This window comes from Calidris pugnax, unplaced genomic scaffold (genome assembly GCF_001431845.1).
Source record: "Calidris pugnax isolate Ruff unplaced genomic scaffold, ASM143184v1 scaffold44, whole genome shotgun sequence".
Classification (NCBI taxonomy): Eukaryota; Metazoa; Chordata; class Aves; order Charadriiformes; family Scolopacidae; genus Calidris; species Calidris pugnax.
In genome coordinates, this window is record NW_015094506.1 from 14,274,824 (window position 1) to 14,289,793 (window position 14,970).

General features: G+C 39.4%; 1 protein-coding gene across 2 annotated transcripts in view; it reads left to right on the plus strand.

The window, feature by feature from the left end:
• Positions 1-5,321: 5,321 nt before the first annotated feature.
• Positions 5,322-14,970, plus strand: part of SLC6A15 (solute carrier family 6 (neutral amino acid transporter), member 15) — a 32,066-nt gene continuing 22,417 nt past the window's right edge. The window contains exons 1-2 of one of the 2 annotated variants that reach the window (XM_014964259.1): positions 5,322-5,340; positions 10,609-11,088. In XM_014964259.1, coding sequence (XP_014819745.1) covers positions 10,800-11,088 — 289 coding nt within the window. In that variant the 5' untranslated portion in view covers positions 5,322-5,340; positions 10,609-10,799. Of the gene's footprint in view, positions 5,341-8,774; positions 8,893-10,608; positions 11,089-14,970 lie in introns of those variants that run through there. The other variant, XM_014964260.1, reaches the window with a different exon arrangement.

The following is a 14,970-nucleotide window of genomic DNA, read 5'->3' on the forward strand; positions in this document are numbered from 1 at the left end:
CCGTGCGTGGGGGGCGCGGGGGGAGCAGGGCCCGGCCCCGCCGCCTTCCTCGTGTGGCCGGGCGGGAAGGGGCAGGATGCGCGGTTCCCCTTTCCGCCCAGTGCCCGCTTTCCTGCGGGGCGCAGGGGGGGTTTCCCCCAGCCCCCCCAGGGGAGGCCGCCTCGCCGCCCCGGCGGCAGCCCCTCGCTCGCAGGGAGGGCGCCGGCCCCTCGGGAGACAATAGCGAGCGCCCCTGGCAGCCGCCCGTGTGGTGTAACCCAGCGGTAGGGTATAAGGAAGTAGGTTGTACGGGGCTGGTTTTGTTGTTCTTATTATGAGTAGCATTAATAATAATTTTAATTTTATTATCATCATCATTAATGGGGAGGGGCGGGGAATTTGTATCCTTTCCCTGCCGTGAGTGACAGACGTTTCATTCATCTCCCGCGCGTTGCGTAAAGCACCTTCCCGCGTAGGTGTAGCGCCCGTTACAGGGGCAGAGGGGGCCAGGGCCGGCCCCTCCTCCGCGCCCGCTCCCCCGCCTCGCGGCTCGCCCGCAGCAGGGCCGGCCTCACCGTTGCGGGCGGATGATGGAGCGGGAGCATCGCCAGCCACGCCGGGAGCGGCCGGCGGCAGCGTGCGAGGGCTGCGGCGGCCGCCGTGTGTTGAGGGCTGGGTGGAGGCGGAGGAGGGAGGGAGGGCGGCCACCGTGGGCCCGGTCCCCCCCCCCCCCCCCCCCCCTCCCCGCAGCCGCCACCGGCACCGCATCCCTCGCCCCGCGCAGGGCCGGGGGCTGGTGCGCCCTGGTGTCAGCCATGTTTGGGTGGGAATGGTAATGAGGATTTTCGCTCAACCTTCACGGGTTTGGGATTTATTTCTGTGCAGGATTTTAATGGTTGCAGTCCACGGTGTGCTACGGCACATCCACAGGGTACACTCACACCTACAGTTTTGTCCCAGTGATTTTTTTTATTTTTTTTTTCCTCTTCCATTCTCTTATTAATTCTGATTTCCCGTGCCCGTGTTGGCTGGGCTTGTTCCAATTTTGGGAGTGTTAGAGCGAACTGGAATTTCTTCACCAGGCTTTGCTTTTGTTGTGGAAGTAAATGGGATGATTGAAATATGTCTGCACAGTCACACCAACCTGCCACATGAGAGGTCGTAACGGGATTTGGTCCGTTTTAGTAAATTGCACTTTATTTGTGAAAAATGTAGTCAAGACCCCATCCTCATCAGCCATTTTATTTTCTCTGTGGTATTGCTTCATAACAAGCTCACTGCCGTAGTACTGATTTCTAAGAGAAGCCAAATTATTTTAAATAGTGAGCATGGGGTACCGTCAACACAGCACCGGCATACGATAGGAGAGGGGTCTAACTCTCGGTTACCCCCTCCAAAGAAAAGTATAAATGAAGTAAAGATTTTGGTACCTGATGTCACATACATGTGCACTGGGTGTACTACACAGCTTACTCCATTTGGTTAAAAAATGATGACAACATCCTCAGGTTTTTTCCATTTAGTAGCGTGTTTCCTATTATCATCATGTCATTAAAAAGGAAACTTTAAAAAAAATACTTAGGAAGGATTGCTTAATTTTGTCTTGGTTAATATATAAGGTTTTACTTTACACATAGACCATACTAAGAACAATAGAATTACAGCCTGCATTCAGTGCGTATCAAACACTCCCTTTGGGCTCAGCTCTGCACTTCATACTGAAGATCAAAAAATCCCGTTGGTTTTGATCTGCGCATGAAAAACCTAAACCATTTCATAGCTGTTCAGATGTGCCACCAGTAGTGAAACTCAGTAAATGAAACAGCTACGGCATCTCGAAATTAGTTTTGCAGCATAAGCTGATTCCTGTTGACCTTTAGTGTCTTGTCATTCTTACGGTTTTCTTTTTTCTTACAGGCAAGGCAAGTGACAAAGTAGTAGTGCAGATGAGGACCATATATATTGAACAACTCTGTCAGGTCTATTTCTCTGCTGTATATTGCAGAAGCCTCTATGCACAAAAGTTTTAAAATGCTGAAATACTGAATTTACCAGAAGAGAAAAAAAAATCACAGGTTCTTTGGAAACACAATCTACTATGTACAGCTATTCCTTTTAGTATAAATTGCACTGTTAATTGCTGCAGAAGTGATATGGAATTACATAATTTGGGAAGTATTTGTGGTAGGAGTCTTTTTGGGAAGACAGATTTTTTTCTGACATTCTCTAGTGTACAACCAAAAGTGTCCACAACATTAAGGACCTGTGTCCCCAGCTGCTTTCCATTGCACTGAGTGTTTCACTTATGTTAAGGAATAATGTTCTTGCTCCAGGAGACAAACTACCTGTTGATTTTCGAAGAACAGCTTTGGGTCCTTTGCTCATAAAGTTTATAGGTTGTCATGACAATGGATTGTAAAAAATGATAATAGCAGTAGCAACTTTTCCATTTGACTTTGAAGATCTCTGAATTCTCAGTTGGCTGCAGAATAACTTTGACTTATCAGCAGGTGGCATCTCAAAACTTAATCAACTCCCATCTTCCTTGTAATTTGATTCAAAGTAACCTTTCCATTACTCAGGAAATGTTCTTGAATAATTTTGGAAAAAAAATATAATCGACATACGATAACCGGGCACTATTGTACTGAAGAACTGGATGCACAAAACCTGACAAGCCCATGCAAAGTAGCTTGAAAGAGCAATGGTAACTGCCAGAACAGTTGCTTTAGGCAATGGCAATGACTATGACTGGGCTCAGCTTCCCAGAAGCCTACACTAAAATAGAGCTCTTAATTCTTACCCTTCACTCTTCAGACTAGGGTTTCCTTATTTTCTGTATGGGAGAAAGAAAATAAAAGGATTCCTGTGTGCAGCAACGCCTTGAATCTAACTCATGGTGCTAGTAGTCTGTTTCCCACTTTGGGAACATATTTTTTTGCTGCTGGCAAGTGATAGTATTTTTGCATTTCAAGTGTCAGAAATGTGTACTGCAGTGCTAATGATTCAGCATGCTCTTCTTAAGCCAAAATGGAGAAGGGGTGGGAAACTGGAATAGAAGGTTTGCAGTGTGGATCATCTATAGTGGAATTGGTATTAATAATTTGCTTTTTAAATACATAAGGATTTACTGTAACATAACTTGAAAGTATGATTTATATTATGAAATTAAATAATCCAATTGAGGAGAATCAAGATTTCTGCCAAGCTATCTATGAGTAGTTCAGGTTTTTTGCCTATGTATAAAAAACAGACAAAAAAGTAATCACATAAATTCTTCCAAAGGACTGCTTGATTTACTTACTGATCCATCCAGAAGCGTGGAGGGCACAGAATTAAGGTCCCAGGGCAAATACATTTCTGGTAACGTGTAACTTTCAATACTTGATTTTGCAACTTAAATAACTTCAGTTAACTTCAGTTAACTTTATACCTTCTCCTGTCTAAGAAGTGTGATAAGATTTTATAATAAATTTGTGGTCCTGTTGCAGCTTGTATGATGAATTTAGAAAATGGAGATTTTTTTTCAAATTGCCAGCAGTTCTGCCTTTTGAACTTGACGATTCAATGGCTGAGTATAGCCAGAATTGCTGAGATTACTTCATTCCTCTTCAGCTGGAGGAATGGTAACTACTGAATTTGGTGCTTTAATATAGTACATACAGGAGAGGACTGCAGAATAATGATACCTTTTCTCCATCTGAATAGGAAATTACAGTTAGCACATCATGTAAATCTGTGAAGTATTTCAGTGAAGTTGATTTGTGAGAAGAAAATACTGAGAAGTATGTGAAAGCAGGTGAGAAACTATGGTAAGGCAAGTAAAGTCTTTAGAAATGACATCCAATGAAAAGGAAAAAATGACATTAGGGTGCTCTAGGTTGTAACATTCTTTCACAGATATTTTTGTTTGGCCAGTCATTTTGAAACAGTCATACAAGTTGTTGAGATCAAATCTATTGACTATTAACAATTCCAAGAAAGAAATACTACTATTCTTGTCAAATCATTGTGTTTTTCTTATACTAGTAAAAAGTATTCTCGAGTAACTAAAATTTAAGGAGGGTAATCTGGAAGAGAAATTGTCTGCCTTTAAGACTGCTCAGGTTCTTGATGTAAGATAAAAGTCAGGGAGAAAATTTTGTAGAAACTGAGAACAAATTTCCCAGCAATATTAAAGAGTTGCAGTGTCACTGAAGTCTGTATAACTCCCTGCATTTGCAGGAGGTGTGAATTTAGTCTTGTGTCTTTAGATAGTTTTGCTGTAGTCTAAATGATTTAGTACAGGGACTCCAGAATCAAAAACATTCACATTTTCTAGTGCTTTTGAGTCTCTCATAGCCTAAAGAGATCTTTATTTCACAATGTAATGTAGTATATGTAACATGCGTTAGCGTGTCTCAGGTAAAGTCACTGAAGAATGCAGAGAAATGTAAGTTTCATTGTACAGAATATAATAGTCTTTCATTATGATTGAGTTAAGTGCCTATTGAATCTCTATCTGACAGGCTGTAATAAACTAGCTGGGGCAAAATGCTAGATCATGTAGTTCACGCTAAGAGCAGCATAATGGCCGCTTCAGTAGAGAGATAAAAGATGGGCTTGACTAGGCAAAAGGACTATGGTGCATATTCTTATTTCCGCTGAAGAACACAATGCTGCATTGCAGCAGTAATTCAGGCTGTGCAATGAGTACTGTAACACAGTGTTACTCTTGCTGAAATAATTATCTGTACACAGATTTCCCCTGCGATTGCCACTCTTCACAATCACGGTACTCCCACAAAACTCGGTTTGCTCCTGCAGCCCTCTTTCTCTATTTCTCACTCAAAAATGATGGTTGTTAGCTTTTTGCTCACAAAACTTTGACTTGTCTTTTTGTATATTGGTTGTTCCCATTGTGCTTTCTAGACTCGTATTGAGGTGCATTTTATAGATTTCCTTCAAGGTGCAAAACCTCCTGTTCTTCACTTTTGCATACAGCTCTCATCCAGTGGTTTCGTACAGACTGAAACCTTTTGCATGAGTATCAGTCAAGATCTTTTATGAACATATGCCATGGTGAGAATCCTGACTTTTGGTTCTGGGTCCTCTGCTGAATCATACTGGTTTCTTCACAGGGAGTTGAGGTGGAGATTTTCTGAAGAGAAGCATGAGATGTAAGCTTGTGGGACTGGGCTGGTACATTGTGTTACCACAATCTACCTTCAAAGCAGAGATTATATTAATGTGATCTTGCTGCAGCTGTATATTGCATTTTGCATGCTGGTATGTTGGCTGCTTCATCGGAGAACGTGGAGCTCTGAAGAAAAGAACATTAATCTTTTTCTCCCATTACTGGCGACCATTGAGCTTAAAAAGGTATCCATTCTTTCCCTTCTCTATGTTTTTTTATGATGTTATAGTAGCCTTCTAGAAAGTTATTTTCTGTCTGGACTTCCTTAACAGTCTTTTATGAAAGTATGAACCCACTGGTTTGATTTTTTTCTCCATCTTTCCTTTCCTTCCAACTCACATTGAAGATCGAAACCATTTTGGATCAAAGAAGGTTTGAGGATTTCTTGTAATGTGTTAAAATTTGAGTGTAGATAATTTTGCCAAATTGCTGTGTTTTCAGGAGATGTAAAAATAAGATAAAAAAATAAAGTACACAGTGTTAGAAAAGAATGGAGGATTTATTGAGCTTTCCTTTCCAGAGAGGAGTGCTGGTTTTAAAAAGGAATACGATGTAAAAATATTCCTGTTTTAATTTATGTTAGGAAAGCATTGCTAAAAGTTCTTTAGTTGTATCAGATGTTGCAATAGTATTGTGGGATGTTTTAAACATGAAATTGCTTGACAAATGGCTTTTTATAGAGACTTGTGCTGTAATTGCAAGAACATGGGGCAGTTGTACTCATTATACTTTCAAATCTGTAAGCAAGTGAGATTTTTTTGTACCTATTTTTCTGTACACATTGTGAAAATCTCCAGCCTCGTAACTTTTAATTGTTTACTGGTATTACACAGCTGAGAGAACTAGAAATCTGGTGTTGGTATAGAGGTGCCTGCATGTTGGCATGCAGATCTGTCTAATAAAGATGCGTTGAAAAGGAGCCTGATGTAAGATTTGTTACCAGTGTGACAATGAAGAGGAGCAGGCAGAGTTGGACAGAACTAGTGCAACCCCCTTGCTAGGCATTATATCTATGAAAGATTGAGAGAAAAGGACACGCAGCGGAATTTTTCAGTGTGTCTTTGGGTGCTTTGACCATGGAAGTTCCTTTGAGTCTCGCTGCAAACGCACGCAGTTTGGGCAGCAGAGGTTTTACAGGTCTTATCTCCCTGTGCCAGCATTTCTGAATGCGGGCCTGAAGCTGAAGTAAAAGTTCTATAAGGAGCTAGATCTCCCGGGGAGCTAATTTGGGTCTGAATTCCCCGTCGCAGGGGATTACTATTGCTTAATCTGCTAATAATGTGGCAGTCTAATCAGGTTACTTTACTTCTGTATGCTGATGCATTAAGGCTTGATTCTTCTGTAGAAGAAAATAACCCACTGTGTTCTGAGAAAGAAAGTCTGGGTCTGCAGTTTGCTTGGTGTGTCATAAAAGACTCACTGTTTTATCTTTCAGTACGAGAAAGAAGTCGAGATTTTAACATATCAAGGACAATGCTAGTAAGACATCATAAAAATACAGCTGACCTGTTTGATTTAGGAAGTTGTTTCCAAAAGTGTGTTTATACTAACTCAGATTATTGATTACTGTGAATTCAGTGACAGAATAATTTTTGAAATGTTCTTCTAACTGAACCATGTACTGTTCAGCAGTTTCCATTCTGTTAAATTCCCTCAAATAATACAGACACTTGTCATGTCAGTTTAAGATTAATTTCAGATTTTTTTAAAAGGGAATTTTATGTAGGAAAAGGGATACTATCTTTAATTGTTCATTTCAGTTGTGGCATAGTCCAGAGAAGTATTGTATTCTCCAGTAAATGTGATAATCAAAATTTCCCTTCAGTGTTTTCATCTGACACATGACATCATTTGAGTTACAAAAAGGATGAGTGAAACTGCCTGGAAACCAGAATTAAGTCACTTGATCAAATTCCATGATCTAGATTTAAGATAGAAAAAAAAGCCCCAAACAAACGAACCCCCTTAGCTTTAATAAGGCTAAGTTTTATTTTAGACATTTTACTTTTAATCCAGGGTGCTGGTATTAGTATAGTATAGTAATATTTTAAAAGGACTTTGAGCTTAAAATGATCCCAGTAATGGCTGAGTCTACAATACTGAATGCTGTAGTTCATTAGTAAATATAGTGGTTTGTTATGTAGTTTTGTTAATGATACTTAGGAGAACAGTCCTGTCACATGGTGCTGTAGTCCTTCACAAGGCTGTGTAGAAGGTAGCTGGTAGTGGAACTAACTGAAACAGTAGTTTAACAGAATTTGGCATGATAATTCCTAATTACTATCTGATCATAGAATCATAGAACGGTTCAGGTTGGAAGGTACTTTAAAGATCATATATTCCCACCCTTCCTGCCATGGGCAGGGATACCTCCCACTAGACCAGGTTAAGAGTCCCATCCAGCCTGGCCTTGAACGCTTCAGGGATAGAGTGTCCACAGGTTCTCCAGGCAATCTGTTACAGTGTCTCACCATCCTCACAGTAAAGAAAAAAAAGTAACTTTACTCTGTATCTCTCTATTCAGTCTTCACGCGGGTTCACTCATATTACACCTAGCTCGGGCTGAGCAGTTTGGTGTCTGCCTTCTGTGCAGGTGTGAATTGGATTAAAGAGAGAGGCTTCCATGTGTATCTCAGAGTGTGTGCTGGGAGTGCCGAGCACAGAAGGGCAGGCTCCTTGCACAAACAAGCTAGGATCACATCTTTTGGACATTTTTAGCACATTTGTACCTGATATCTGGTGAGGTAGGATTCCTCGTTTGGTTTAGTACTGACCCCTTTAGTACAGAGAATAAGTTGTTAAATCTGACAGTTGGAGACCACCTATGGATTTGTGATGTATCCTCTAGGGCTGTCCTGCATCCTTGGTGCAGTTTGGCCAATGATACATATTCAATTAGAAAACCAGTTCTATTAGACCAAGCACCAGTCTGCTGAGTGTGTGTCCCACATTTTCTCAAGCTCAACAAGTATTGCAGGTCTATACAGCGATAGCGCTATTGATAACATCCTGTTTAATGTAAGGTTAATGAAAGGGTTAAAATTAATATGATACCATGCTGGGAATAAAAGTATCCAGCCCAGTTTATTCTGAAGTGTAGTAATGCAATGTTTAATGCATGACAGGACAGAATGATGCAATTTCTGCTGGAATTACCTCATCTGTGAGAACTCCAGATAAATCATGTTGCTGCCCTGCAAGTTACTATATCTAAAATAATTAATAGGGTTATGGCCTTTTTTACACATTTTAATAAATACTGATAGATGGCTTGTGCCTTTGTGCCTGAAAATATCTTTTGCTTATTACAGTTAGAGAAGGATTTCAGACCTAAAAATACTAATGTAGTTTCACTTGTGCAGCTATTATATTAAATACAGAGAGAAAATTGTTTCATTTTAACGTATTCCCGGAAAGTATTACTAATTACTGAAACTGAGAAACTGCTCTAATTTACGTCAGTGGAACAAAAGGAAAAGAAAAGTTTGAAATCTGACTAAAGTAGTGGTTGAAGTAGTGGATGCTGTGGCTTATAGTCCCAAAGCTCCAGTAGGACTGCTTAAATGCTTCAACTTCAACTTAATGTTATTGGTATTTGCATTCTGGTTCTACCTAGATATCTCACTCATGTCTAAGAGCTACTGAGCCATACATGGAGTAGAAGAGGATGCAGTCCTTTGAAGAGTTCACAACCTGAAAGGCAAAACAGATAAAAAGAGGCCTGAGCAGACATTCAGGTACACAGGATACAGTATTAGGATTTCTCTATTGTCTTTAACAACTCTCTTTTCCCACCACACTGTGTTGCGTATAGCTCATACACTTGATTTTTTTTTTTTTTTTTAAAGAACTGGTATGAGTCAAAACAAAGCCTGATACAAGTTCCACCACATGTCAGAAAGAAGGTTTGTAGGTCCCTGAACCCTTCCAGTGACAGTGGTGAGCATGAAGCAGGTCACAAGCCAGTGGGCTCTACTGTGCTTAAAAACATTTGGGCTGACTGCTGGGGCAGGAGTTGCTGAGAAGAGGCAGTAACAGGAGGGAGATGGAAAGTGAGGAGGCACTCACTTGGCCGGAGTCTGGGGAATGAATGAAGAGAGGTTACAATGGAGTTTAGTTGGCAACTGGAGTGAAGTTCAACTTCAAAATCCTTGGAAACTATTGAAAAGGGTCATCGTCCTGTCGGCCACAAGGCTAGTGATAGTACTTCTGGCAAAAGAGGTTTTAGTTCTGTTGTGGAGTCACATCTTGATAAGCTGTGGGCTGGGTTCCAGGGGCTTAATGTCTTTCCTTCTGGTCTGTCACTGAAGAAGCCATGAGGTGCTTGATCTCTCCATTATTGTGCTGACAGTCCAGTAATACCTTGCAGTTCTCAGCTACATGTGCATTCATGAGAACATGATGATATAGCTTTCACCCTATGGACCAGATGCTGCAGCAGGTTCATAAGCAAAAGCTGAAAGGTCTTGTGTATCCCGGAGTAATTTCTGATTCTCGTCAGTTTGCGGTTCTTGATTAGACTCCTTCTGTATCCCCTCTTTAGGGTTTTCATGAAGCTTAACACGTAATCTAAATCCTTTTTAAGACTCTTAATTGTGCAGATGGCTTTGTACGTACTAGTTTCATCCCATGTGATTAGTGAAGAATTTCTCGAAAAACATTCCTCCCTAAAATCTTACGGTTACCTTCAGTATGGCAGACAGCAAGTCTGTCTTTTTAAATGATTCCTTGTGTTAAAGAAAAACACTATTGAAATGCAGTCATTTTTGTGTCTGTACGTAGAAGTTTGAAACAGCAGGCTTTTAAAATGGATTTGGTTACAGTTTTACAGGTGTTTCAGGCATGCTGAATTATCTCCTATTTCTAACGAACTATCTAAAGCATCAAAGCTTATAAGAAATGAGCATCTGTCCTTTGGAAAAATGTTTGTGATTATATATTCCTTGATGAAGAATACAGGAAAATATTTCATCCTTGCTTTTGAAGCACTAGGTGCATCCTATATTGATTGCTGCATTACTTTCTGAAATGGTCTGGAAAACTTAATCTACTTTGTTTAAAATATATTTTTAATAAATTCAAGTATAGCTGTTAAGTCAGGAAATAATGGAATTGGGCTCCTAAATTTTATGTAAAGTGAATACCCAATTATGCCTAATAAGAAAAATCTTGTTATGCTGTCAAAGTATGAACAATTAGCCTATTAGTCTTTAGGAAATAAAAACAAAACAAAAACCCCTCAGCAAGTGAATAAAATGTGTTCTACATAAATATTTAAGACCAAACAGTGGCCTTAACTCCTACAATTTGAAAGTGGTTTAACATCCCTTTCTTCTGTTTTTCTCCTCTTGTCAAATCATTGAGATAGCAGAAATGGGTAAACCAAAGCATATGATTTTTAAGTTAAGTTTCTTCTGCTTAATAGTATAACATCCTTTTTTATTTTTTCACAGATACTTTCAGTAGAGCAAATATTCAGAAACCGGAGTCCTTACTCTTGATTCCCTGCTATCAAGGACTCATCAGGCATCGTCTTCAGTCTGTTTCTTCAATATTTTTGGCCAGCAGAGGGAGAGCTTTCTTCAGCACTTGCCCATCTGTCTCAGCTGAAGTTGACTTCGGTACTGTTTTTCTCATATTACAAATGCCTAAGAACAGCAAGGTAGTAAAAAGAGAACTAGATGATGAGGTCATTGAGTCAGTTAAGGACCTTCTCTCTAATGAAGACTCTTCAGATGATGCCTTTAAGAAGAGTGAACTTATGGTTGATGATCAGGAAGAAAAAGATGTAGATGTTGAAGAAGGCTCAGATGTGGAAGATGAAAGACCTGCTTGGAACAGCAAACTCCAATATATTCTGGCACAAGTTGGATTTTCTGTGGGATTGGGGAATGTGTGGCGATTCCCATATCTGTGTCAGAAAAATGGTGGAGGTAAGTCTTGTGGTGGCTACTCGTAGCTAAATGATGAGGCTAACCTTTCAGATTTCAAGGTTAGCAGAGATAGCCACAGGAAAACCTGCTCCAGCATGTCAGACTTTTCTTTTAATTTCTGCCAGAGCCTATAAGGAAAACCCTATATTCTCTTTATTTAGAGAATCAAGAATAACATCTGTTAAAGCGGGTTCTTCTAAGATTCCATTTCCTTATCTTAGGAGAGAAAGTTCTTGATGTGACCTTAACTAGTGGTCAGATTAGTGGCTAAGCAAAAAATGCATTTATGGAGGGGTTGCATTATTTAGGACCTGGCTATTCTTGTGCTAAAGTGTGCTTTATATTATTTGGACAATAAATCAAGGCATTAAATCTGCTTCTGCTCTAAAGAACAAAGCGGTACTTGGTCTTTAGTATTTTGCAGTACTGAGCTTCACGCCTTTAATTTTTAATTGGTTTTAGCTCTTGGGCCATTTGATGATGATTTACTTTCTGCCAGAAAAACAAAACACTGAAGGAGTGAAAAGAGTTTTTTTTACTGATAATGAATAATTTAAATTATTACATTAAGGGAATGCATCTGTTTTGTGCTGTTTACCATTTTCCTCAATAGCAAGTTACCTTTCACTTAGAACAGTAATATCAAGCTGGTTATTTGTTAGCTGTCCATCTGTGGTCTTGAATGTAGTACAAAGTATGATTCTGGAAACCTTCCTTCCTCTATGAATGAAGGATTGGTGTTTTATCCTATGCTATACTGTACCCTGCTGTACTACACTAATGCACATCCTATTGTAGCAAATTGCTTGGCTGAATTCAAAACAAACCTGTTGCTTTTTGAGATACAAAAGGTTCAATCTGAACTACGGAACAGAAAATAACAGTATTTTATTCATGTTGGACTTTAAAAGTTCAGTGACAAAACTGATGCAATTGAGGAAGACAGACACGAGTCCAGAATATAATCAGAGTATGCTCCTGTACTTGATTTTTTTTTCTCTCAGACAGTTAAAGGAGTAAAAAGAGAGTTTACGCTTTCAAATATTCCATCTCCAGGATAAAGTCTAAATTCTACATATCTATTTATTCTAAGATTTTTCTCACTCTCATTTAACTTCCTTTTTCTCTCCTTTATTCTGGAAAGAAGGTCATTAAATGGCTAATGTAATGATTTGTGTGGAGTCTAAAATTTTCTTCATCTGTAACTGTAATATTGACTGAGAAAACATGTCAAATGTAGTTTCTCGGAACCCGTAGCTTTTCAGTAGATGGCAATCTCATCTACTGGATGCAGTATAGAATTCATCACATATCACTGCTAATTGAAAAAATGAATACATTTGTTAATTAACTATTTTTTAAAACAGATTCATATTTAAAAGTGTAGCTATTGAAATGTTCATATTCTGTATCATTTCATCCGAAGTATGGTGTCAAGATGTAGTCTCAAAGGTAATACAACAGTTTGGTTTGTATAGTTGCATCCCTTTTAAAAGTCTGTGTTTAATGTAGTTAATTACTAATTTTGCAAGCCCGTTGGATTCTCCTTCTAACCACCAGGACAGATCTGTTGGTATGCTCCTTAGGCTGTTGGTTTCATACTGTCTGTGGCTCCTAAAGTAACTCTGCCAATGACTGCAAATTTAATTCAGATCAGATAGAAACATATTAAGTTAATTAATAATTTCACATTTTAGAGCCCCCCCCCCAACCTTCAGGGATTATCCCTTCATTAATCAAACTTAAAAAAAAAAAAAAGTGGAGTCATTTCAGGTTGAAATTAAATGTTTTCCCCTGTGCTGTAATTGCAGGAACTTTGATGTGTAAGGTAATAATAATGTTTTCTGCACATGGCTGAGACAAGGATGTATTTGGCTTCTAACAATAATATTGCACCATGATGGGGAATTGAATCCTTCAGAATAACAGAGAAAAGCAAGTGATCATTACAGCTAAAGTTTTCTTAGTTTTCAGGTTAACCATAGTGCAAGATGGAGAAGGTGACACAAAACATTGAAAAGTGTAAAGTCTGTTGGTGCCTGCCAGTGTGTGTGTAGATGGGCAGATAATTGTCACAAGTGCATAAAAGAATAGGGGGAAGGAGGGAAGAGTTCAAACATATGGCAAAAAAACCTACACACACTTTATATGAGGTTCCAGTTTTCTACTACACATATACTATTTCATGTATGTTTCATTTAGGTAAAATTGGGGTGGTTTTAGGCAACCCTTTCTAAATATCAACGTCAGAACTGTTTTGTAGTCTTTTTCTGAGAAAGCTTTACTAGAAATACCTGTTGACTTCCCTGAGTATAAGGTAAACAGCCATTCTGTGCATTTTCATTAGAACTATTTCAGTGAAGCATATGATTAGGTCTCCACCTTCAGGCTTGTCGAAACATTTTTCTTTTTCTTCCCTATGTTTAAGGAACTTAGAGCTGGCAATTACTATCAGGTGAGGGAAGTATATTGAAAACTGGTAAACTGATAACAATACTTCAAATTTAAATGAAAAAGAAATTAAAAAAATATAGTTATTCATTAGTTTTCCTTCACAGGCTTCTTCCAACATTAAATGTTCCAAAGCCACCAGTAAAAGAGAAGGCAAATCTTAAGTGTGTCGTAATCTTCAATTTTGTCTTTTTTTTTTTTTTAAACTTCTGTGACAAGAACAACAAAACCAACAAAAGAAATATAGAAAAGACACAGATAAGTTAACCCAAATATATGTATATTATTAAAGGATTTTGTGGAGAAAAAACCTGAGTGTTCACTGCCCTGTTTTCTAGACAGATAGGGTTTGGTTATGGTTATGGCCTGGTGGATGCCAACACTCCTGACTTCAGAGCTCTGTACTGCTTCTGGGAGGTATCTGTGACACCATCTTTAAAGGTAACTTGTGTATCACTGCACTGCACTGATACTGGGATGTCCACAGGTATCTTTCCAATCTCTGTTTCTGAGTCTGGTCTCTACTACCAAAACAAATTCCTTCACTTTATTTCTTGTCTTCCTGTAACAGTTTTTTCCTGTTGCTTTAATTCAACTAATAAATATTTAGAGTAATATCTGGTGTTTTTTATGCTCAGCAAAGTTGCAGCTAGACTGGGTAGCTCTTTGCTGGCTTTCACACTTGGCTCTTTCCCAGAAAAAAGTTTGTTGTGAGAAGTGAAAGAAGAGGGTAGTATGCAGCTGGGATGAACTTGGATCCACACTGGGGACGTAGCTGTGATGCAGGAAGTTATCAAGAGGCAAAAAAGAGGCTGAGAGGAGACAGAGTACTCCAGGGTGCTCATTTTGTTGGCTTGATATGAGAGGGAGGGAGCAAAGGAGTTTTAGGCTCTGTGAATGTAGGGCTGAAGGTGTTCAGTAAAGTTTTGAGGAACTAACTATAGATCTTTCTGCTTCTTTCACATCTGTCCTCACCACAGGTCCTTCTTACCCCTGGTAGGCAGCACCCAGGCTCCATCTGGCACTTAGGGCACCTCTTCCACTCTGGCAGCCCAGCACACAAAAAAGCTGTTTCTTCCTTGATGCTCCACAAAGGTGATTTGCATTGGAGCTGGGCATGCTCTAACTTAGCTTTAAAGGGTCTTTATATTTATCATTTTTACACGACACAGTTTATTTGTTACTCCTTTACTATATGAAGACAAATACATGTGTTTGTTCAGAGAGGCACTATTCCTATATAACAATGCAATAACCTATGTGAGCATGCAGTAGGTTCAGAGCTGCCTCAGCTTCCTATAGTGAGCCTTAAAAATAAACCATTCAGGGCTACCCAGTCTTCCTGTGAGGCTAATAAACAGTGACAAACTAGACCTATATTTTTCTGCTGCTCATTGCTGTCATTTGGTGAATAGCTTGCACACCTTTCAC